Source organism: Urtica dioica, chromosome 10 (genome assembly GCF_054948205.1).
Source record: "Urtica dioica subsp. dioica isolate 48M chromosome 10, U.dioica_male_clone48M_v1_H2, whole genome shotgun sequence".
In the NCBI taxonomy this organism is placed as follows: Eukaryota; Viridiplantae; Streptophyta; class Magnoliopsida; order Rosales; family Urticaceae; genus Urtica; species Urtica dioica.
In genome coordinates, this window is record NC_142765.1 from 16,975,283 (window position 1) to 16,998,596 (window position 23,314).

Genomic DNA, 23,314 nt, shown 5'->3' on the forward strand with positions numbered 1-23,314 from the left:
CATAAAGCTACAAACAAGGAAGATTGAATGAACGTTTCAACTTTTTATTAATGGATAAGCAATTACAAGCAAGAGTCTTCATGAGACTTTATTACATCAAATGCATAACATAAATATTACAACTCTTCTTGTGGGCACCATTGACAACAACAACGTGGTCCCTACTTTTATTTTTCTTACAGCGTCGCCCTTGAACTTTGACAATCTTACAAACTTAGTCCTTCCGTCAAATTTTGGGAGTATATTCCGTCTATTTTAACTTGTGTAATAACTTGAATATTTAAAATTACCTATATATCCTTTATTTAATTATTTTATATTTAAAATTAATAAATTAAAATTAAAAAATTTCATTTTTCATTTTGTTTGTTGTATTTTTTTAATATTTTTTTTTATACATTTCCATTATACTTTTTTTTCACGATAATAGAAAATTAATAATAAATAATAATTCATTTTTACAATTCATTTTTATTAAAAATTCATATTTTACATAATTATTTTATTTTTATTTATTTGTTATATAATAAATAATAATTTTTAATAATATTAAATAATTATAAAATCAATATTTTTTGTTATTTTACAATTTTGTCCCTGTTTAAATAGTCACATGCTAATCACATGGGAAAAAAATGGATGGATTGTTGAGAAAAATAGACGGAAGGACTAAGTTTGTAAGATTGTCAAAGTTCAAGGGCGACGCTGTAAGAAAAAATAAAAATAGGGATCACGTTGTTAAATGGTCAAAAGTTCAGGGGGCATTTATGTAATTTATCCTTTTTTTTATCGGATATATTGAGCGCGTTTCTACTGGTGACTCATGAGATGTCTCTCCGGTTATTTGGGAGAGCAAATCAATCTCGACCTTACACGTGTCATATCACCGTTTAACTCCACCGCCTCCAAAAAATTATCCTTAAAACGAAACACTGCGTCATTGAATTGAATCGCTCTTTGCAACACGACATTCAGATATTCCTAAACCCTAGAAACACGAAAAAGCTCGCGATGTTGAGGCTTTGCTCGAAGAGGATGGCCGAGAGGCTGACGTGGCATTCACCTGCCGTCCAGTCCTCGGCGGTGCGTTCGTACCACGAGAGGGTTGTCGATCACTACAACAACCCTAGAAACGTCGGTTCGTTCGACAAGAACGATCCGACGGTCGGGACGGGTCTCGTCGGAGCTCCGGCTTGCGGCGATGTGATGAAGCTTCAGATCAAGGTCGATGATAGCACCGGGAAGATCGTCGATGCTTGCTTCAAGACCTTCGGTTGTGGCTCGGCGATCGCATCGTCGTCCGTAGGTTCGTATTTGGTATTTTTTTTTTGTGTGGTTATTTGAGCTATTTTAGGAATTTTTGCCTTCGATTGGTTGAAATTTTGGGTTTCGAGCTGTGTTGGCGAGTAATCATGTAGACTGTTTTTGAGGAATTGGTTTTGTCTGTCCATGGTTCGTTCGTGGATTGAATTTTTTAAATTTGAGATTTCAGCTGTCTGTTTGGCAAAGAATCGTTGAGGTCGTTGAATTCATTAGTGTATTTATTTTCTATAGTGATATACGAGAATACGTTGGGACGAGGAATGATTTGAGAGAAAAAAAAGAAGAGACTGATATGGGAAACGCTTAGAAGGAATTTTAAATTAGTTCTTAGTAGCTTGATAATGCCCTTTGGATTGCTTATTGATTTGGTTGGCGGGCGATGAATAAATGGCTTTTTGTTGCGAACTTGTGATGATTTTATCTGTTTATTTTGATTTGATCTTGCTGTGTTCATGACATCGAGTCACGTTTGGATGCTTTATGATACTCTAAACACTGGGATAATAGAAAACTCAGATTCGAAATCAAAATTTTGTAATTTTTAGCTTTTTTCTTATAGCGAGCTGAGTTATATCATTGAAATATTTTGTTGGTTTGTCAAGTGTGCTACTGCGTCAGATGTTTGATGATATTTAGACATTTGAGCTTTTTTTGCAACACTAGTTTCGTATGTAGAGATAACCTGTCACTTGTGTATTGTTCATTATCTTCTAAACTAGTGACTGAACTTGCATGTTCAGCTCCATGACTTTATGATAGTAATACTATTGTTTGTTCATTCTAGTTTCTTAGAAGTGCAAATTTTCATCCTCTTCAAATTCCGACCATATCCCCTCTCGGATAAGGGTTTTTTTGTTGTTGTAAAACCTAGAATCACAAGAACTTTTGATAGGGTGGAAATAGTATTCGATTAATCTGAGATGAACAGGGTGCGAATGAGCCAACCCCTTTTGTAACCCTTTATTTTCTTCCTTCGGGAGCTCTTTAATATAATCTCTTGTCAAATCCCGATTTCCTCAAGTCTTCCCAGCATGTAGATTGCCTTGGGTTTGGAGAGTTGCTTTATTTTTATTAATGTCTATGGATATGTAATCTTTCAGTTGGTCTTCAAGCAAAGGCATATTCTGTTTCTGTTATTTGGTCCATTTTGTTACCCTACTCACTTTTTTCCTTCCATGTTTTTCCATTTGAAGTTAGATATTAGTTGGTACTTGGTACAACAGGTCACCATAGATATTTTCTTTTCATCTAACTTTCTTCTTACACAATGACAACCTAAGGCTAATAAATCAAGCTTTTTACATGGTGTTGGAGATAAATGTGTGAAGTACACAGTATGTTTCTTGTAACTTATAAGCTCTAATATTATGTAAATGATTCATGGGATTTTTTCTTCTTTCAGCTACCGAGTGGGTGAAAGGAAAACAGATGGAGGAAATTGTAACAATAAAAAACACGTAAGCTTCTCTCAACTTTGATTTTTGTTATCATTTGAAATCAATATTGAGTTTTAATCGTTGCTTGTCTTTATTTTGCTATCTATAAAATCTTCATTGTGTTACTCAGAGCTTGGTACAATTTTTCTGAACACCGACTTAGCTCTCATATAGCTTTTGTGTCAATAATTATCACACGTAAAGGTGTCTAACCACCCTTAAAATCATACTAACTCAATCCAGATTTGATGATCACTGTACAAACAATTAATCTGATTAGTTCGCATATCCCGAAATTTTGCTATTCTTAATTAATTTTTCCTAGTAGTTTTGTTGTTTTTGTTATTATTAATTAATATAATATTATTTGTTTGTGCAGAGAGATTGCGAAGCATCTTTCGCTCCCACCGGTGAAGCTCCATTGTAGCATGCTTGCCGAGGATGCGATCAAAGCAGCTGTGAAAGACTACGAATCCAAGCGCGCGAACTCTACGGCTTCTCCGGAGTAAGCCGCTCTAGAGACTGTTATCAGTGCTTGACTTCTCTGGTTGTGTATAAAAAAATAATGACAGATGTTACAGGTTGTTTGTTACAACTATGAATGCTTTTCTTATATTATTATATGAATGTATTGCCTTCAAAAAAAGTGTAGAAAACAGTTGTCCATCATGTTATCATTTTGATGGTAAAGTTTACGAGTTTTATTACTGCTGGTTATTCCATGCTTTGATCACTGTATTGTGATTTATAACTGTTTTGTTTTTTTTGTTTTTTGTTAAGATTAGAGAATATTTGTTTAGTGCATTCGATAAATGTTTAATTTATCCTTGAAAGAAGTACTAGTTCTATATTTTTTGCAAAAACAAACAATGAATCATTTTTTTCCTTCCTTTCTGTTCTATTATTTTTAGTTCATCAACATTCCATTCCATTCTTTGTAACAAAGATCAGGTTTTGAGTGGTTAGATAGGTTGGTCTACTGATAATATCATTATCATACATACTTCGGTTCGGTTGAGAGGTCTTGGGTATGGGTTGCAAAAATGTATGTTCCGTTACAGGTGGAGGATTTATCCTCATTTTGGTCAATGTTCTTGTACTAAATCATATAATTTTGGTCTATAGTGCCATATGCAATTACATTTTTGATATATCATGTACTCTTACCGTCCCTTCTCAAAAAAAAAAAAAAAACTGATTTTTTTGTTTTTTTGGCTTTCATTAATGTTAATCAATGGTTAAAAGTTTTTAATGGTTAAAAGTTCCTATAAAAAACTCTTTAAGATTTATATTAATTTTTTTTAAACCGTCTACAACGCTGTGCGTGTTTTTGGCCTTTTTAAATGGATTTTTTTAAATATATAATCATATGAAACTCAAGTTTTGCCATATAACCAACCTTTGATATATTTTAAGTAAATAGCAACGAGATTTTATTAACAAAGCCAAAAAGACATTAATAGTTGTAAATATTCGTTAATAATTGCAAATAACCATCAATCTCCACAAATATAAATGGAATGCTAAAAACGTCCAAACAATGTCACATCACCATGATGACTATTTACTTAAAATTTACAAATGGTATACTATTTTGCAAATATTAAAATTTTTGTGGCTTAGTTAATCAATTAATTGTTTTTGAAAAGCTTGATTATTTGGGATAAAACATATTTTTGCAAAAATTAAAAGCGCTTTTCAAATGTAAGAACATAACCAATGGAGAACTCTAAAACTCTATATTTGATATAATGTTGACACCAAATGAACAATGTTACACGATTTGATGCAACACTGTTCATTTGGAGTCAAGATTATATTAAATCTTTGATCATTATTATAATCTAATTATTTCATAATCTATGATAAAAAAAAAACACATATTTTAGTTACCCTATCTTTAATGATGATCTTTTAATTGTTTAGAGCTTACTATTTAATTCAATAGAACTTAAATAATTTAGTATGCTAATTTTTTTTATGTAATTTTATTTTTATAGTAATTCATTCAATTAATAATATGTAATTTTCATATTTATGTTTTTTAATGGTGTATTATTTATTCTCAAGAAAAATGTTGTACTATATGTGTAATGAAGTTTAAATAATTTTTAAATTTTTTATAAATATATTTTTAAATAATTTATTATTATTCACACTAAATATTACACATAATTAATAAATAAAATATATTTTAAAAAAATCACATATGTATAGCAAGTATAAACAAAATGGCACGGATATCTTTTAATAGAAAAGCGAGATTTATGACCCATTTTCCTTAAATAAAGAACACAAATTCAACTTCTAATCTTCAAACACTGTCTCCTAAAACAAAAAAGAAAAAAAAAACTTAGTAAAAATATTATAAAAATTTAAGAGATTTGTAAGTAAGTAGGCCACTTTAAACCAAGGATTTAAAAACCGGGGGAACCGGACGGGAACCGGTCCGGTTCCCCCTTTTTGGAGCTCCCCGGCACCGGAACCACCAAAACCGGAACTTTCCGGTGGTTCCGGGAAAACCGTCGCGACCCAGACCATTTTTGCCAGCTTTCCGACCGGATCCCGCCGTCCCGCCCATTTCCCGACGCGACGAAGGCCAAATCTTCCCAGATCCCGCCGGTAACCCGTTTCCCGGTCCACTTCCCGGCCAAATTTTATTTTTTGATGATTTTGAGTTTAAAACTTGAAATTTCTTGATAATTTTTGAAGATTAAGTATAAATTGATAGTTGTGAACTTAAATGTAGTGTTGATTTAAGGTTTGTGTTCATGATTCTAATTTTTTGTAATTAATCCGAATTATTTGGTAATTTTTTGATTATTTAGTGATGATTAAGGTTATGATGAAGTGGTTTATTGATTTATGAAGATATTTTGTGACTTGTTTTTAATTTTAGAAATTTTGTGTTGATGTTTGTAATTTTTTTGGATTTAATCCGAATTATTTGATAATTTTGTGATTAGTTAGTGATGATTAAGGTTTATGATGAACTTGTTTATTGATTTATGAATAAATTTGTGACTTGTTTTTAATTTTAGAAATTTTGTGTTGATGTTTGTAATTTTTTTGGATTTAATCCGAATTATTTGATAATTTTGTGATTAGTTAGTGATGATTAAGGTTATGATGAACTTGTTTATTGATTTATGAAGAAATTTTGTGACTTGTTTTATCCTACGTACTTTGTATGTTTTTTTTGTATATTTCTTTTCTGAATTCCCCTCGGTAAATACCGGTATTTGACGGCATTCCTCTACGGTAACGGTAAGTTCAACGGTACCGGTTTCCTTTTTTTTTCTCGCTTCCCCCGGTATTCCTTTACGGTACGGGCGGTTACCAGTAAATTCGAAGGCTCGGAACGGTAACGGTAACGGTATTTGGATCTAGCCTATGTTTGACAATTTTTAGGGATATAGCCAAATGACTTATGTGGCAATAATTAAGGTCTGATTTGGCCTTATTTATTAACAAATTCGTCACTTTCTCTCTCCTATTTTTTTCAAATAATTTTTTTTGTATCAAAACTTCAAAAATTCATATCTTTCTCATACGAACTCGAAATTGAGTGATTTCAGATCCTACAAATTCGTGGCGTCGAGATCTTCAAAAATAGACCCATTGTGTTTGATGAAAAATTATATTTAATGTATCATAGTTACGTTTCCATTTATTTTTTTGATAATTTCAAAAAATTTCAGTTATTTCCATATTTAAGGTAATAACGTGATTTTTCTACATCTATGGTATTAAACATGATTTTTCATCAAACACAATGGATCTATTTTTGAAGATCTCGGCGTCACGAATCCGTAGGATTTGGAATCACTCAATTTCAAGTTCATATGAGATAGATATGGTTTTTTGAAGTTTTTATGTAAAAAAAAAATGTAGGAAAAAAGTAAGAGAGAGAAAGTGACGAATTTGTTAATAAATAAAGGTAAATCAGACATTAATTATTGCCACATAAGTTTGTTGGCTATTTCCCTAAAAATTGTGAAACATAGGCTAAAAACAAATTTCATAGTTTCATTTTGGCTATTTCGCTACACTTCCCAAAATTTAAACCTGGATCTTGACGAACGGCGCGACTAGCATTGACCAACTAGAGGGAAAAAAAATCTTGATGATTGAAATAGGACGAATTGAGATTTTCTTGAATCCAAATTCAACTTCTAATCTTCAAACACTGTCTCCTAAAACAAAAAAGAAAAAAAAAACTTAGTAAAAATATTATAAAAATTTAAACCTGGATCTTGACGAACGGCGCGACTAGCATTGACCAACTAGAGGGAAAAAAAATCTTGATGATTGAAATAGGACGAATTGAGATTTTCTTGAATCCAAATTATTTGTAAGTCTAGGGTTGTTGTAAAGATTTCTAAAATAAAAATAGGGATTTCGAAAATAATTGTTAGTGTTTGTTAGTGTTGTTTTTGTTCGTTCATGTTTGTCAGTATTGTTTTCGTTCGTGTTCTATGGGGAACTTGTTTTGTTAGTTTGTGTATATTTTTGTTAATTTGTTGTGTGTATATTGTTAATTCACTGAATTGAAAACTTGTTATTTATGTATATTTGTTCTTGGGTTATACTTGTAAGTTTCTGTGTATTCTGTTAACTTGTGTATATGTTGATAATTCTATTATTGGGTTTTTGTCTCAATGTTTTTCATTGGTGTATGATGTTATTGTCTTAATAATTACGAAAATAATTCCATAGTTATTGGGTTAAAACTTGTTAATGTACGTATATTTTGTTAATGCACTGAGTTTGTGTGATTTACGTAAATGTACGTATAATTTTGTTAAACGAAAAATGAAACAAGATTAAAAAAAATATGTTGCTATATATCAAGTAAGATTTAATTTCAGAAATCAAATCGTAGTTGAATTGCTTATTACAAAACAATATATATAGGGTTAAAGCAGGAATAAAAAATTCAGGTTCAATGCCACGGGAACAATGTATATTGATCAATTTCAGATAAACAATAAATTAGATATAAGACTCGGGCATAGAAAAGTTCCCCTCCAAATCCCATAATAAACCGATAAACGTAGATATAAACAATTCCTTCATCGGATCCGAAAAATAAAAGGTTCCAAAAGGAAATAAGATATTAGATTTAACAAACACTATCAGATAATCAAGGTCTAAAGCAAAATTCTTATAACTAACCTTCTCTCTTGTACGTTATAGACAAATAGTGTTTCAGTACGGCCATGAAATAACAAACCTTCAATTTTAAAGAGACTTCAGCGGCTTCCAGCAAAAAAAAGGAGATAAAGACAAGAATTCAGTTGCTTGTACATATTCAGATATTTCGATAAAAAAATGTACATATATAGATACTTGAGTGACAAAGCTGCGAGTTCACTCAAACATCTTTTGCCCACCATATGTAGTGATGATTTTGGACATTTCTCTCTCATAGGCTTCCAAATGCTCCTTCGGCATTGTAATCAGAGAGGTTTTGGAGAGAAAAAGTTGTGTTGTTTTCATTCACGTAATGGGTATTTATACAAGTTTAGACAAGAAATGTAAAAGAAAGAAATGAATTACAATAAATACATAATATTCTATTCTAATAACTACCCAATATTACGTTCACATTCACTACCCAATATTATGTTCACATTCTAACACTCCCCCTCAAGCTGGAGAATATATGTTAATCATGCCCAGCTTGTTACAAAAATATTCGACCCGAACCCCATTAAGTGCCTTCGTGAAAATGTCTCTTATTTGATCGCATGTTTTTATATATGAGGTGGAAATCAAGCCTTGTTGAATCTTTTCGCGAACAAAGTGACAGTCGATCTCAATATGTTTTGTTCTCTTGTGAAAAACTGGGTTGGATGCGATATGGATGGCAGCTTGATTGTCGCACCATAATGTTGCTAGCAAAGTGACGTTGAAGCTTAATTCAGTCAATAGCTGTTGTATCCACATTATCTCTCATGTTCCTTGGGCCATCGCTCTGTATTCCGACTCCGCACTTGATCTTGATACGACATGTTGCTTCTTGCTCTTCCATGAGACCAAGTTTCCTCCAAAAAATACGCAATATCCAGTAGTTGATCTTCTGTCTATCTTAGACCCTCCATAGCCTGCATCTGTGAAGCATTCAATCCGATTATGACCATGATTTGAGTATAGGATTCCACGTCCTGGTGCTCCTTTCAAGTAACTCAAGATCTGTTCCAATGCTGCCCAATGATCAACTATCGGGGACGCCAAGAATTGACTTACTATGCTGACGGAGTATGCAATGTCTGGACGAGTAACGGTGAGGTAGTTCAACTTGCCGACCAATCTTCTATATCTTTCAGGATCATCCATTGGTTCTCCCTCCTTAGTAAGCTGCATGTTGGGAGTCATTGGGGCACTGCATGTTCTGGTACCTAATTTTCCTGTTTTGGAAAGCAAATCAAGGTGTTGTTCTCATTCACGTAATGGGTATTTATACAAGTTTAGACAAGAAATGTAAAAGAAAGAAATGAATTACAATAAATACATAATATTCTATTCTAATAACTACCCAATATTACGTTCACATTCTATAATAACTACCCAATATTATGTTCACATTCTAACAGGCATCATATTGCCCAAGTTTGTATTCAGTAACAATCTCATAAAACCCTCTAGTTTGGACAAAAAAACACCGATTTCTCTAACCATAACTCTAGCTTAGCCAGTGCCTGAGGAAGTGAAAGAAAAACAGGCCTTCTTAAGTTTACTCTTTACAACAAATATATATTCCACTCCATAAATCTACGTACGTGCTTTTTTCTTTCAGTGTAGTTCCAGTACATAATGTATATATGATGTAAGTATATTTTCTTCATCTGTTCAATCTACAAAAGAAAGGAAAAAAAAACAATGCTATGGTGGTGTTAATCTCAAATGACGGAGAACATTTATTTATCTAGCGAAACAACATATTATACCTTCTGAGGACTCATCATCTAGCGAAACAACATATTATACCTTCTGAGACTAATGTTTTGAGTTCTTTACAAAAAAAAAAGAGACTAATGTTTTGAACATAAAAGGTTACTCTTACTCTTAGCAAGGGCTCGATTTTTTTGTACGAGACGTGCTGTGTTTTCGAGCGTGCTAGTCTGATCCGAGTTCTTAATTGAGCCTTGACCCACTGGAGAGCCTATTCGATGGGGATTTTAAGACCAATTCTGAGCTGGGGTCTGAGGGATTGATTGTCGCCTAGGCATTGAAGGTGGATTTAAGATTTTCTCCGAAGATTGTAGCTCTTTGCACACCTGCCATACTATAAGAATTGGTGAAGACAACAATGCTGACAAAAATACAAAGAAAAAAAGGACTTTTTTGGCGTAATCAATGAAGCATAACTACATGTAGTTACCTGTTGCGAAAGCACATATCCCCGACCAAATCCTCTTGACCGCCCTAAAACTACAGAAGTAAAAAGCCGACACGTGAACACAAGTTTCACAGCAAGTATACCAAATTAAGCATATGGGTAAAGATAACATAACATACTTGATGGTGCATCAAAATTGGGTCTTTGGGCTTGGTGTTGAACTTTGGAGGATGAGTCTTGACCCACCAAAGGAGTCGTGTTTTTGAGCGTGTGATTAGTTTGAACCGGGTTCTGACCAATTGGAGGGACTGATTCTTGCGCGCTCTGGGAGGTCCATGTCAGCCAAATACCAACATTATCTCTTTTCATTGCTATAGCACATAAATAATCCAACTTTCACAAGAAATACAACTATTGGGATAGTCTGTAGAAAAAAAATGTTCAGAAATTCGAAGAAATATTAATATGGATGCGGACTTTTGAAAATCACCTCGCTTGTGGCTTCATTGAAAGTCTAAAACTCTTCCATTATTGCGAGTTCATTTCGCTGGTTTGAAGCTCCGGGGACTAAATGTGCAGCCTTATATACCACAATAGCTCTTTAAGCGGTACACAACTCTTTAGTCCCGTAATCTCGGGATTTTTTTAATCAATAGTTCTAATGCTAGACAGAATTGAGAAACCCCAATGTATCTTTCCCAAGAAAACTTGAATTAGTGACTAAAACTTTTATCGAGACTCTTTAGACAGAAAGTGATACAAAGAAAAAAAAAATTGAGCTATCAAAGCTCACACATCAGTTCAATGATTTAGAAACTAGAAAGTATGATCGTCTCAAAAACTTACAGAGACATGATATTCATGTGACGAGAAAATTGTGGAAATCGAGACTTCCATTTATCGCTAACCCCAACTTGACTCGGATTGCTATCCGTCATTTGAAGCTGGTCAACTAACTATCATAATTCCACTGAAAACGAAAACCAAAGAAGCGATTGAAAAGGAATCTTGGGCGCTCAAGAGTTCAAGTACGGAAATGAAAGTAATTTCCAATACAGAATGTAAATGGAAAGAGTCAATTGTATGAGCACTGAAAAAAGAAACCGAATGAAAACAATATAAAGAAAAGAAGAAAGAACAATTCAGCGATCAAAATAATACATGGAATCGGAAAATCAAATAGTGACGATTAAAGACAGAGGATGGAATAGTTAACCAACCGAAAAATTATTTCTTTACGGAAAAGTCAAACCTTTTGGTCGACTTGGCTTTGTAGAAAAACTTTCGAACCTTCAGATAAGTCACTCAATCGATTCCCCACCTATATTAATATGCAAGAGACCGTGTACATTTACGTTAATACCCCGTCCTTACAAATATGCATTGTATATACAAGCTCCCAAAATACAATTAAGACTAATTGGTATTTGGTTATACTATTACTACTACTAGTACCCAAGGATTAAAATACCAACATCGATACCGATACCGAAATTTTAATTTAACTGATATATCAAGGGATATTGTTGATGTCGAAATCTGTTCCTCAACAATCACGAAACTATATATATTATATTAAGTATATCATTTTATTTGTATGATGTGGATCTCAAGAATTCGTCGTAATTAGAATTGAATTTCAAAAGAATTATGATGAGTAGTGAGAATAATAGCGGAAAATAGACTGGAAAATAACTTCTTTTATTATTGATTTCAATCGAGTACAAAGCAATATCATATTTTTTTTTGGAATACAGAATATTAAATATATATCTCAAAAATATAGAATCACGTCCCTGCGAAATCTGCTTCGTCCTTTATTTATAGGTGAGATCGTTGCTCTTCTGCCATTGATCTGGTGGACACGTGGTCGGTCTGGAGCATTCTGCGATGCTACGTGCGGAGTGGTTTGGCCTGTTCTCACGAAGATTCAGTATGAAGACCGCTTCTTCTGGACTCATGAGGTGGTCAGCTTGGAGACCGCTTCTTCCGGACTCATGAAGTGGTCAGCTTGAAGACCGCTTCTTTCGAGCTGACGGGGTGGATGCTGAGGGCTGGTTCTGTCCGTGTGATCTAGATCCGAGCGGGCCGGGCGTGGTTAGATCTTATTAATCAATCGAGACCCAAAATTTAAATCGGGCTTCTGGGGAAATGCCCAAATTATAGGGTTATATTCTAGTACCCACAATAAGTCCCCCAAAGTATATTTAATTTATGTGAATATTAAGTATGCTTTAAATTTCTAAGCCCGAGTTAATAGAATATATATTTTTTTATGATCCGAACTGAATTCCGAACTCGTATGTCCACGTGTTGTAGTCATAACGTTCATAATGGCAGGTGTCAAACTGACTTTCACTTTTCCAGGCCGAGTCAGTTAAGATTCCTACTTGAGTGGAATTTGAAACGAAATTGACACTCCATTATTATTAATAAATAGGGCTTTTCGCATTCCAATCGATTCATTCGTTTTTAATCCCCCAAAGATTCAAAATCAGGTATCTTTCGTTTCATTTCTCTCTCTCTATTTTTTCTTATTTTCGTCAGAGCTTATCTCTCTAGGCGTTCTCCTTACCAGTTTACCTCGGCTTTCGACCGGGTTACTCAAGAATTTTCTTAGACCAATTTCTTAGATGTCTATCCAAAGCACCCCAGAGAAACTCGATGAAATTTCAAAGGACCTCAGAGGACCTACCACGGTTTCTGAGGACGAACTCGTCAAATTTTTCGACGAATACGATATCCCTCATAACGTGGCCTTGGCTCTCCCTAGCCCCGAATTTACAGCCTCCGACACTTCTGCAGGCTATTGTTGCGTGTATGAAATATTTTTCAAGGGTTGCGGGCTTAGGTTTCCTGTGGACCCTTTGCTTTTAGAATACCTAGAAGCCTTAAAAATATCCATTCCCCAAATGTGCCCCAATTTCCTTAGGAAAATCTCTGGGTTGATTACCTTAGCCAAGGAGAACGAGGTCGAGCTCACGGTGGCCGACCTGGTTCGTTTGGGTCATATTAAACGTAACTCCAAACTCACCCCGGTTACATTTTATCTTGCTAATGCTGTGGGTCGAGGTATTTTAGAAGGGTTACCTGAGAAAGACAGTCACTGGGGTCGGAGAAGATTTTTCTTCGAGATAAATGAGCATTCGGTCGGCTCGTTTCATCAAAGGTTGCGCCTTGAGTGGGCTACTACTCCGGGTATAGAATTAGGATTTGCCCTTATGATACGTTAAATATTTTTTTTTTACTTGTGTATGTTTTCTGTGCGTTTTTGCTTTTTTTTTTTATAGCGAAAATAACAGCGCCCAAGGTCGACGCCGAGTTCCTGGAAAAACTCGAGGTATTGCGAACTGGAAGTTTGGATTGGAAATACTTCAGCTTGGATCGCTTCGTCGAGTCCGGTTATTGGACCCGTCTTAGGATTGATCGAGGTGTCCCTGGTGAGTACAAACTCAAGCTTGATCAGACTTGCAGAAAGTGTTACATTGGAATGCTTCATTTATTTTTATTTTTATAGGCGGGGATCGTGAGGAAGGTGACATGGATGCCGAGGTTGATTACGTGGCCGAGAAGAAAAGACTTCGTCAGGCCAAGAAGGATGCTCAGAAGGGCGAGGTGTTCCAAACCACCGAAAGTTCGGCCGTTCTAGAGCAAACGATGGAGAATGAGGATTACTCGTAGGGCGAGCTCACCTGGTCCGTCTGATAGCGTTGAAGTTGAGGGGCGCATTGAAAAGAGTCCTCAACCTGTCCGGGTTGAGTCTGAGGTGGCGTTGCGATCGCCTGTGAGTGTCGTGAAGAGGAAAGCCGGAGTGGTTAAGCCGACTCCCGAAGTCGAGGTCGTGGCCAAGAAGAGCAAGGGAAAGAAGCATTCGAAGGAAGATGTTTTCATCTCGGCCGACGAGGTAGAGAAAGGAGAGAGGCGGGTTGCAAAAAAGAAGAAGGAGAAGGTTGGTTTTGTGGGAAGTGGTGGCGAGGCGACTGCCCAATTGCCAGAATCGGCTGTTCCAATCGAATCTGCCAAGAGTGCTGGGGTAGTGGATACTGAAGGGAGCTTGCCCTCCAAGGATGCTGCTCCGAAGGAGAAGGGCGCGGTGACTGGTCCCAGTGAGCTGACTTCTTCGGGTCCCACATCCCCTGACGAGGTGCCCAGATCCGACTCGAAGCTGAATAAGGTGGTGATTCACTTTGAGCGCAACCATCCCATCTATGAGGATGGCAGTTTGTCAGCCTTCCTGATGAGGCAGATCAGGTACCCTACCGCACCTTTGGGCAAAGTAAGGGCTCTGAGGGGTGCCAACATCTATAGGGGGATGTCCATGGCGGCCACGAAGGTATCAATTCTTCTTGAGTTGTTATATATTATCCCCCCCCCCCTCCTTTTTACCATTGTTGATTTCATCTGGTGTTTGTCTTAACGAAGTATCAAGCCGAGATCAACAAGGGGGTTTATGCTTATGAGCACAAAATCCGAGTGGCGGAGAAGAGGATTCGTGAACTGGAACGATCTTTGGAGGCTTCGAGGGGGCGGAGTGCCGAGGTGAAAGCTCTGGAAGAAGAGGTGACCGGGCTCAAGGGCGAACTGGCGAAGAAAGAAGACAAGCTGAAGCACGCTCGGCTTGATCAAAAGATGCTCCGCGACCTTGGAGTTGAGGCCCAAACAGCTCGTTCAGAGTTGAAAGAAAAGGAGCGGCAGCTTAGCATTGCTCAATCGCAGATCGAGGAGTACCAGGACTGGGTTACCTCGCTGGAATCGAGCAACAAGGATTTAAGTGCCTTTGCCAATCGAGCTGCTGCTGACTTCAAGAGGGCTAATGCTCATATCGCCCAGTTGCAGAAGAGCGCCAAAATGATCAAGGTTCAGGCTACTCGATCTGGCCGGAAGGCAGCCTCTGCGAAGTATCGGAGCGTTATCTCCAAATACCAGGCTCACCTCACAGCTCGTGCTGCGGCCGGGGCGCTGGAAGATGTGGTGGCTGGCGAGCTCGACGATGCCCCCGAGGTTCTTCAGGAGGCGAAGGACGATATTGCCAAGTTCACCGCGGATTTGTCTGCCGAGCCTCTCCCCGACCTCGCAGGTGCGGAAGATGTGACTTTCACCCCGTACTCGGAGCGGGTTTCTCCCGAAGGCGGCCTTGAGGATGTCTCGGTTGCGATGGACATCGATCAGTACGGCTCGAACGCTGGCCTGACTATGGCGGGAATTCCTAAGGAGACCGAGGTCGTCCAGGACGTCCCTGAGTCCGGAGCCTGAGAGGGTTCTTAGTAAATTTCCATTGTTTTGTTTTTTGTTTTGAATGATTATGGGCCCATTTGTTTTTGGGCAAGACTACTACGCTTTTTTCCTTTTTTTGTAATAATTATTAGCTCTGATGATTTCGGCCGTGGGGTCGTTTTCACCGAGCTCTACTTTTGTTTGACTCCGGGGTCGGAGTTTTAATTTGACTTTTATGCATGTTTATGATTTCTCAAACTTTTGCTAAGTCTTTTCATTTCGACTGCCATTATGTAGGATTGGACAAATTCTTCCGAGCTGGATGATAGTATGTTTTATGAGGTTCGGTAGGAGTAGTCTGGATCCATTCGTTATATATGAGGAACTCCTCCCAATTTGTATGTATTAATTAAGTTCGCTGAAGGTGAGCTTTCAGTTCGCTCAATATACTGCGGAGCGGATTGAATGGTCTGCTGCTTAGTCGGTTAAAAGATTTCGCTAAGCCTTTTAGCTCCTTCGAGCTGGATGACTTATTGTATGAATTCAACTCGATCAACTCTTGTTTGTTTTATCCAGTGAACCATTTCGCTGATTATGAATCGTATGAGAACAGCTAAGTGTTTTTAGCTCGGTCCTTGTGGTCTCGTCATAGGGTAAATTACGAATTGGGTAATCAATCCTATGCCGAGAATGGTTCGGGTTCGCTATCAAAGAAACTGTTTTGGTTCGTAGTCATTTTTTTAGCCCTTTTTCCGGTGATGCGTTGTGAAAATTCGCATCCCGATTGTGCTTTATGTGTGTTGAATTTACGAAGTATGATGCCTTTATCTCAGCCCGCTGCTCGATGTTCAGCGGACTGAAATGTATTCTGATCATACTCTCGATTTGTTATGTAACGTAATGTTTTGTATTACAGTTTTCAAGAGCGTGTGAATGATCCTTTAATGAGGTATTCAGATGCTTTGATGGCCTCGATGCCTATGGGAGACGTTTGTGTTTTATTTTTATGCCATCTTAATTTTCAGTAATTCAAAGGGATCTCATCTTAGTGTTATCCAATCATACTGAGAGCCTCGATGCTGTGAAGATGTCAAGGGTCCGTCCTTGATCTTGTGAAGGTTGATGACTCGGTTGGTGGTTTGTTTGAAGGAGCACCATGCGGAGTCAAGAGTCCGTTACTCGTTATTTGTCGCGTTACAAACCTTGTGTTTAAAATTTTGGATGGGGTTGAGCCTTGGAATCAAGGTTGCCTACGTACCCAATGAATGGGATCAAGCCGTGACGTAGTTCGATTGGGGGTTCTACGTGGTTTAGACATAGTATTTTTAAGGTTTATGATATTCCAAGACCTTAGAACGGGTATTCCATTCAGAGTTTCTAGTTTGTAAACTCCTGGGTGAACCATTTTCGTAATGCGATAGGGTCTTTCCCAATTTGCTCCCAATTTTCCAGCGTTAGGTTCTGTCGTGTTCTGGAATGTTTTCCTAAGAACGAGATCCCCTACTATGAAGTGGCGGAAGCGCAAGTTTTTGTTGTAATGTCTGGCGATGCTCTACTGGTATTGCAACATTCTGACCATAGCTTGATCTCTTTTTCCCTCGATGAAGTCGAGGGAATCAGAGAGTGCGAGGTTGTTGGCGTCTTCATTCTCGTGTGCACACATCGTCCTTATGGTTTGGATTTCGTGTTCTACGGGAATGACTGATTCAACACCGTGCACTAGAGAGAACGGGGTTTCTCCAGTGGGGCACCTAGGACTGGATCGATAGGCCCAAAGGGCTCCTGGGAGCTCGTCAGCCCATCGACCTTTCTTAGCGTCAAGCCTTTTCTTTAAAGAGTTTACAATAGTTTTATTGGCGGCCTCGGCATGGCCATTGCCTTGTGGATATCTAGGTGTTGACATTCTTAATTCTATTATGTGGTTTAAACAGAATTGTCTAAACCTTTTTTTTATATGAATTGAGAACCATTGTCGGTAACAATTTCTTGTGGGGCCCCATGTCGACATATGATGTTCTTCCATATGAAGGTTTGAACGTCGATGTCTTTGACTAGGGGTAGGGCTTTGGCCTCCATCCACTTAGAGAAATAGTCGGTGATGACTAATAAAAACTTTAATCCCCCGGGGGCGGTAGGCATTGGTCCGATGATGTCCATTGACCATTTCATGAATGGGTATAGGGACGAGATTGAAGACAGCACCTCGGCGGGCTGCTTTATGTTCGGGGCATGCCTTTGACACCTATCACAACGTCGGGAGTGCTTTTCGCAATCTTCTACCATCGTTGGCCAGTAGTATCTTTGCCTTTTAATCTTTACGGCCAGGGCTCTTCCCCCGGCGTGGCTCCCACAATCCCCTTCGTGGATCTCGGAGATAATGCGGGCTGATTCGCTCTTGGACACACATCTAAGATATGGTCCAGCGAAGCTCCTTTTAAAAAGAACATCGTTGATGATGCAAAACCTAGCGCAAATTTGTTTTAATTTCCGCCTTTTTGACTTATCGTCAAGTGCATTTCCCTCCTTGATGTATTTCAGGATGTCGTCTCTCCAGTACCCCACTTCTATTGTCATTATTGTGTTAATGCTAATGGCGATAGAAGGTTTTTTGATTGATTCGACCGGGATGATTCTAGTGAGTTCGGGGTCCGACGTTGAGGCCAGAGCTGCTAAAGCGTCGGCGGACGTATTATCTCCTCTCGGGATTCTTGTGAGCTCGAAGGCTTCGAAGTTCTTTGTAAGATCCCGTACTACCTTCACGTAAGCTTCCATACGTTCGTCTCTCGTTTCGAATTCTCCACTAAATTGGTTAGCAACGAGTTGAGAGTCGCAATATGCGCTTACTTTTTTTGCCCCGCATGCTTTAGCTAGTTGCATACCTGCGATTAGAGCCTCGTACTCAGCTTCATTGTTTGATGCAACGAGTCAAGTCGGAATGATTGTTCAATTACCTCACCATGGGGTGACACCAGGTGTATCCCCACGCCAGAACCTTGTTTTGATGAAGCGCCATCTACGTTCAAAGTTCAAACACCATCGTCGGGGTTGGTCTCGGTCACATCTCTTGGCAATTCTACAAGGAAATCGGCAAGAACTTGTGATTTCGCACATGTCCTTGCTCGGAATTCGATGTCGTATTCGCTTAACTCCACTGCCCATTTAGTCAATCTTCCGGATTGATTTGGACTGTGGAGGAAAGTTCGCAGCGGCTGGGTTGTCATTACGATAATCCTATGTGACTGGAAATACGGCCTTAATTTCCTGGCTGAAGTAACGATAGCTAGTGCGAGCTTTTCCATAGCAGGGTAACTTGTTTCGGCGTCGACAAGAGATTTGCTAATGTAGAATACTGGTTTTTGATCTCCTCGATCCTCTCGAACTAGAACGCTGCTTATGGTAGCGTGTGACACGGCCATGTAGAGATAGAGTGGTTCTCCAATTGCGGGCTTTACGAGGACTGGGGGCTTGGCCAAGTATTCTTTCAGCTCACCGAATGCTTTCTCGCATTCATCGTTCCATTTTGACTCCTTGTTTGATTTCAGGAGCTGGTAGAAGGGTAAACATTTATCCGTCGACCCGGAAATGAAGCGATTAAGGGCAGCGATACGGCCTGTGAGCCTTTGCACCTCTCTCTTACTTCGGGGAGATGACATTTCGCGCAATGCGCGGATTTGATCAGGATTCGCCTCGATTCCTCGTTGCGTGACCAAGTATCCTAGGAATTTTCCGGAAGACACTCCAAACGAGCATTTCTCGGGGTTCAGTTTCATTTGATATTTATTTAATACCTCAAAACATTCTTCCAAATGTTCAACGTGATCATCCTCTCGGAGTGATTTAACTAACATATCATCGATGTATACCTCCATATTCTTACCAATTTTCTCAGAGAACATTTCGTTTACGAGTCGTTGATACGTAGCCCCGGCATTTTTTAGGCCAAATGACATTACTTTGTAGCAATAAGTCCCTCTGTCTGTAATGAATGCCGTTTTTTCCTGATCGTCTGGAGGCATAAGGATTTGGTTATATCCCGAGAACGCATCCATGAAGAAGAGCATTTTGTGCCCAGCTGTGGCTTCGACTAGCTGATCGATGTGTGGTAAAGGGAAGCTTTCCTTGGGACAAGCTTTATTGAGGTCAGTGAAGTCGATACATACTCGCCATTTACTGTTTTTCTTCTTTACTACTACGGTATTAGCTAACCAGTCTGGGTATTTTACCTCTTGAATTGACCCGACTTTTAGTAGTCGTTCCACTTCGTCGTTGATCACCTTGGCCCTGTCGGGGCCGAGTTTTCGACGTTTTTGTTTGATGGGTTTGAAGCTGGGGTCAACGTTGAGTTGGTGAGACACAACATCGATGCTTATGCCTGGCATGTCTTCGGTGGACCATGCGAATGTATTTTTGTTTCTTTTTAGGAAGGTTATTATATCCCTTCTTATTTTTCCTTTGAGCTCGGAACCGATCTCAACACGGTGGTTTGGGTTAGATCCATCGAGCTGCACTTGGGTTGTTAGCTCGGGACGAGGGGAATCTTGTTCTTCCAAACGTTCCTCTCCTCCCTTTGTGTCTTGCAGAGTGGAAATAATGGTTCCGATAGTCATTAATTGCTATGGGGTACCGTTCAACAATTTTGTCTTTATTTTGTGGTTGCTCATGTAACACATTCGCGACGCTTCTTGGCTTCCACGGATTTCCGCGACCCCTTTTGGAGTAGGGAAGTGGACACATTGGTGGTATGTGGATGGGACGGCTTTCATACCGTGAATCCATGGTCTCCCAAGTATTATATCGAACGGAGATGGACAGTCGAGAACCACGAACTCGACGAGCTTATTAATTCCGGCTGTTCGGACAGGGAGTTTGATTACTCCCATAGAGGGTGTTACCAGGCCATTAAAACCGGTCAGCTCGGTTGGTTCCCTTTCGATGTCGGTTTCGTCGATGTTCATCCTATTCAGAGTACTTCTGAAGATCGTGTCCACTGAGCTTCCTCCATCGATCAGGATCCGGGACACAATGCCGTTTGATATATCTAGTTCGACAACCAGAGCATCGTCATGTGGTGCGACCAGCCCTCTTACCTCACTTTCCTTGAAAGAGATTAACAGTTCGTCTTCACCTTCTGGTTTAAGACTAATAAGGGTGTTCTTTAGCTGACGCTGATAAGCCTTTATGGAGTTGATCGATTCCCTACAAAACTTTGAACCTCCAATAATACAGTCGATTCTAGGTTTTGTTTGTGAATCGGGTTGAGTGTCTTGTTCATCACTTCTTCCCCTTTTACCGGGAGAAGGGTTTCCTCGGGGTTGCGAGTTGAAAGTCTTTTTCTTAGGAGGGGGTCCCAAGTCAATTCCTTTCAGCTCCCCTTTAGTGAATTTTTCTGCCAGGACTTTTCTCATTGTTTCACAATTGAGCGTACTATGGCCATTGCTTTTGTGGAATTCGCAATAAGCATTCGGGTCTCTAGTCCATTTCTTACTAGTGCCTTCGCTGCGATTTCCATCGTTCACATTAAACGCGAAGCCTGGCGGGGCCTCCGCTTTCCTTGGGATCGTATTCCCTTTCCAGTTGGGTCCTACTGCCTGCGAGTTTCCGGGGATTAGATTTCCCTGTGGACTTTTCTTGATACCATGCTTCTTAGCCAGGAAACTCCTTTCTTCTTCGGCTCTTGCGAAGTTCGATGCGAGGTGAATCGCATCTTCAATGGTAGGTGGCCTGTTGACTATCATCTCTTCTCGGAAACGAGAATCATGCCATAGTCCATTTTTCAGGGCGGTCAAAGCCGAATCGTTATCGATGTTCGGGATTTTTGCCATGATGCTTTTGAAGCAAGTCATATAGACTTTAAGGGACTCAGAGCTGGTTTGCTGGGTATTCCATAGGTCAGCCATGGTGGCCTCGTCTTCGACGAGCATAGAGTAGTGCTTAAGGAATTCGGTAGATAGTTTTTGAAAACTACCGATCGAACCTTCCTCAAGCCTGGAGAACCAATCCAAGGCGGCCTCGGTTAGGTTCTCAGCAAACAATTGACAATATCCTGCTTCGAGTTCGTGGTCATAAAGATAAGCTCGACCCATGGCAATTCGGAAAGCTGTCATGTGAGACTTAGGATTGGTCGTACCGGAGTACTTAGGGAGTCGGACCTTTCCTGCATCTCCAATCTTGATTCTACTAATGTCTTTTGAAAAGGGAGTTCGTCCCATTTCAGCTACTAGACGGTCAATTTCGGGAGCCGAGCTGGTGGCAGAGTGCATCTTGGAGTGAACAGCGCGGAATCTGTCATCTACCATTTTGCGAAACAGCTTCATTTTGGTCAACTCGGGCCTGGTGGTCACGAGCTCGGATCCTTCTGGGGTCACGAAAGTGACGGCAGCGGCATTACTAGTGACAGGCTGATTTTGCGCTGGAGCTTTGTCTGAGCTTGTAGGCGGATCAATTGGTGCGGGAAGTCGGGCTGATGGGACTACCCTCTCATCAGCACCAAGTGGACGAGGTGCGGGCTGAGGTGGCGATCCTCCCGGGGGAGGAGGAATCCTGCTGGAGCACGGCAAAGAGGTTGGGGTGATCATCCCGGGATGTGAATACATCCCTGGTTGAAACACTGGGTAGGAAGATCCTATCCCTGACGGGGTGACCGGGATCCTAGAGAAATCCAAACTAGTCACCGTCGGGAGAGCTCAATCTCCTACCTCCAGGGCGACAGGACGAACTGATGAACTCGCGATTTTAGCTGCAGCCTTATCGGCTGCGTACGCGGCTCTGAGCGCGGCCTAATCGGCAGCCAGTGATTCCAAGGCAGTCCGGGTAGATTGCTGGAACTCTCTATTCTCGGTCGACCCAGCGACCAGAGTTTCCAGAAGAGATTTGATCTCGGAGGTAACCTCTCGATTCATCTCATTCTGTTCATTTTCGTTAGCCATACTTCGCGATTTGAGCTTAACTCAATTCTTCGAGGTTAGAATTCTTGATTTCGAAAGTTCCCACAGATGACGCCAAATTGTTGATGTCAAAATCTGTTCCTCAACAATCACGAAACTATATATATTATATTAAGTATATCGTTTTATTTGTATGATGTGGATCTCAAGAATTCGTCGTAATTAGAATTGAATTTCAAAAGAATTATGATGAGTAGTGAGAATAATAGCGGAAAATAGACTGGAAAATAACTTCTTTTATTATTGATTTCAATCGAGTACAAAGCAATATAATATTGTTTTTTGGGAATACAGAATATTAAATATATATCTAAAAAATATAGAATCACGTCCCTGCGAAATCTGCTTCGTCCTTTATTTATAGGTGAGATCGTTGCTCTTCTGCCATTGATCTGGTGGACACGTGGTCGGTCTGGAGCATTCTGCGATGCTACGTGCGGAGTGGTTTGGCCTGTTCTCACGAAGATTCAGTATGAAGACCGCTTCTTCCGGACTCATGAGGTGGTCAGCTTGAAGACCGCTTCTTCCGAGCTGATGGGGTGGATGCTGAGGGCTGGTTCTGTCCGTGTGATCCAGGTCCAAGCGGGCCGGGCCTGGTTAGATCTTATTAATCAATCGAGACCCAAAATTTAAATCGGGCTTCTGGGGAAAGGCCCAAATTATAGGATTATATTCTAGTACCCACAGATATCTTATAACAATTTGAATACCGAACACCGATCATACCGATGATATATCGATTGTATATTAATTACCAACATATATATCGACGAAAATCTTATAACAAAATATAATTGGAAATACCCAATATATATACATATATACACACATATATGTCTCAAAATAATTATCATATGTTACTAATTCTTATATGTACTAAAATATTATTTATAATTAATTAATGATAACATTAATATTTTTAAAAATTATTACAAATACACGTATGATTAATTATTTTAGTAATTAAATAAACTTACATCTATATTATTTCACTTATATATACATATTTAACAATGATATTTTAAATAGATATATATGTATATATAATATAA

At 39.0% G+C, this 23,314-nt stretch overlaps 3 protein-coding genes across 3 annotated transcripts; 1 reads left to right on the plus strand and 2 right to left on the minus strand.

Moving 5' to 3' along the window:
* Positions 1 to 927: 927 nt before the first annotated feature.
* LOC149383599 (iron-sulfur cluster assembly protein 1-like) lies at positions 928 to 3,466 on the plus strand. The gene is made up of 3 exons (XM_089629499.1): positions 928 to 1,306; positions 2,726 to 2,780; positions 3,139 to 3,466. Exons 1-3 carry the CDS (start codon positions 1,012 to 1,014, stop codon positions 3,266 to 3,268), a joined length of 480 nt encoding a protein of 159 aa, XP_089485625.1. The 5' UTR covers positions 928 to 1,011; the 3' UTR covers positions 3,269 to 3,466.
* Positions 3,467 to 16,870: 13,404 nt separating this feature from the next.
* LOC149383600 (uncharacterized) lies at positions 16,871 to 17,221 on the minus strand. Its single transcript, XM_089627849.1, has one exon. The coding sequence runs from the start codon at positions 17,219 to 17,221 to the stop codon at positions 16,871 to 16,873; it is 351 nt and encodes a 116-aa protein (XP_089483975.1).
* Positions 17,222 to 19,931: 2,710 nt separating this feature from the next.
* On the minus strand, positions 19,932 to 21,911 carry LOC149383601 (uncharacterized). Its single transcript, XM_089627850.1, has one exon. It carries the CDS (start codon positions 21,909 to 21,911, stop codon positions 19,932 to 19,934), a length of 1,980 nt encoding a protein of 659 aa, XP_089483976.1.
* Between the last annotated feature and the right edge of the window lie 1,403 nt (positions 21,912 to 23,314).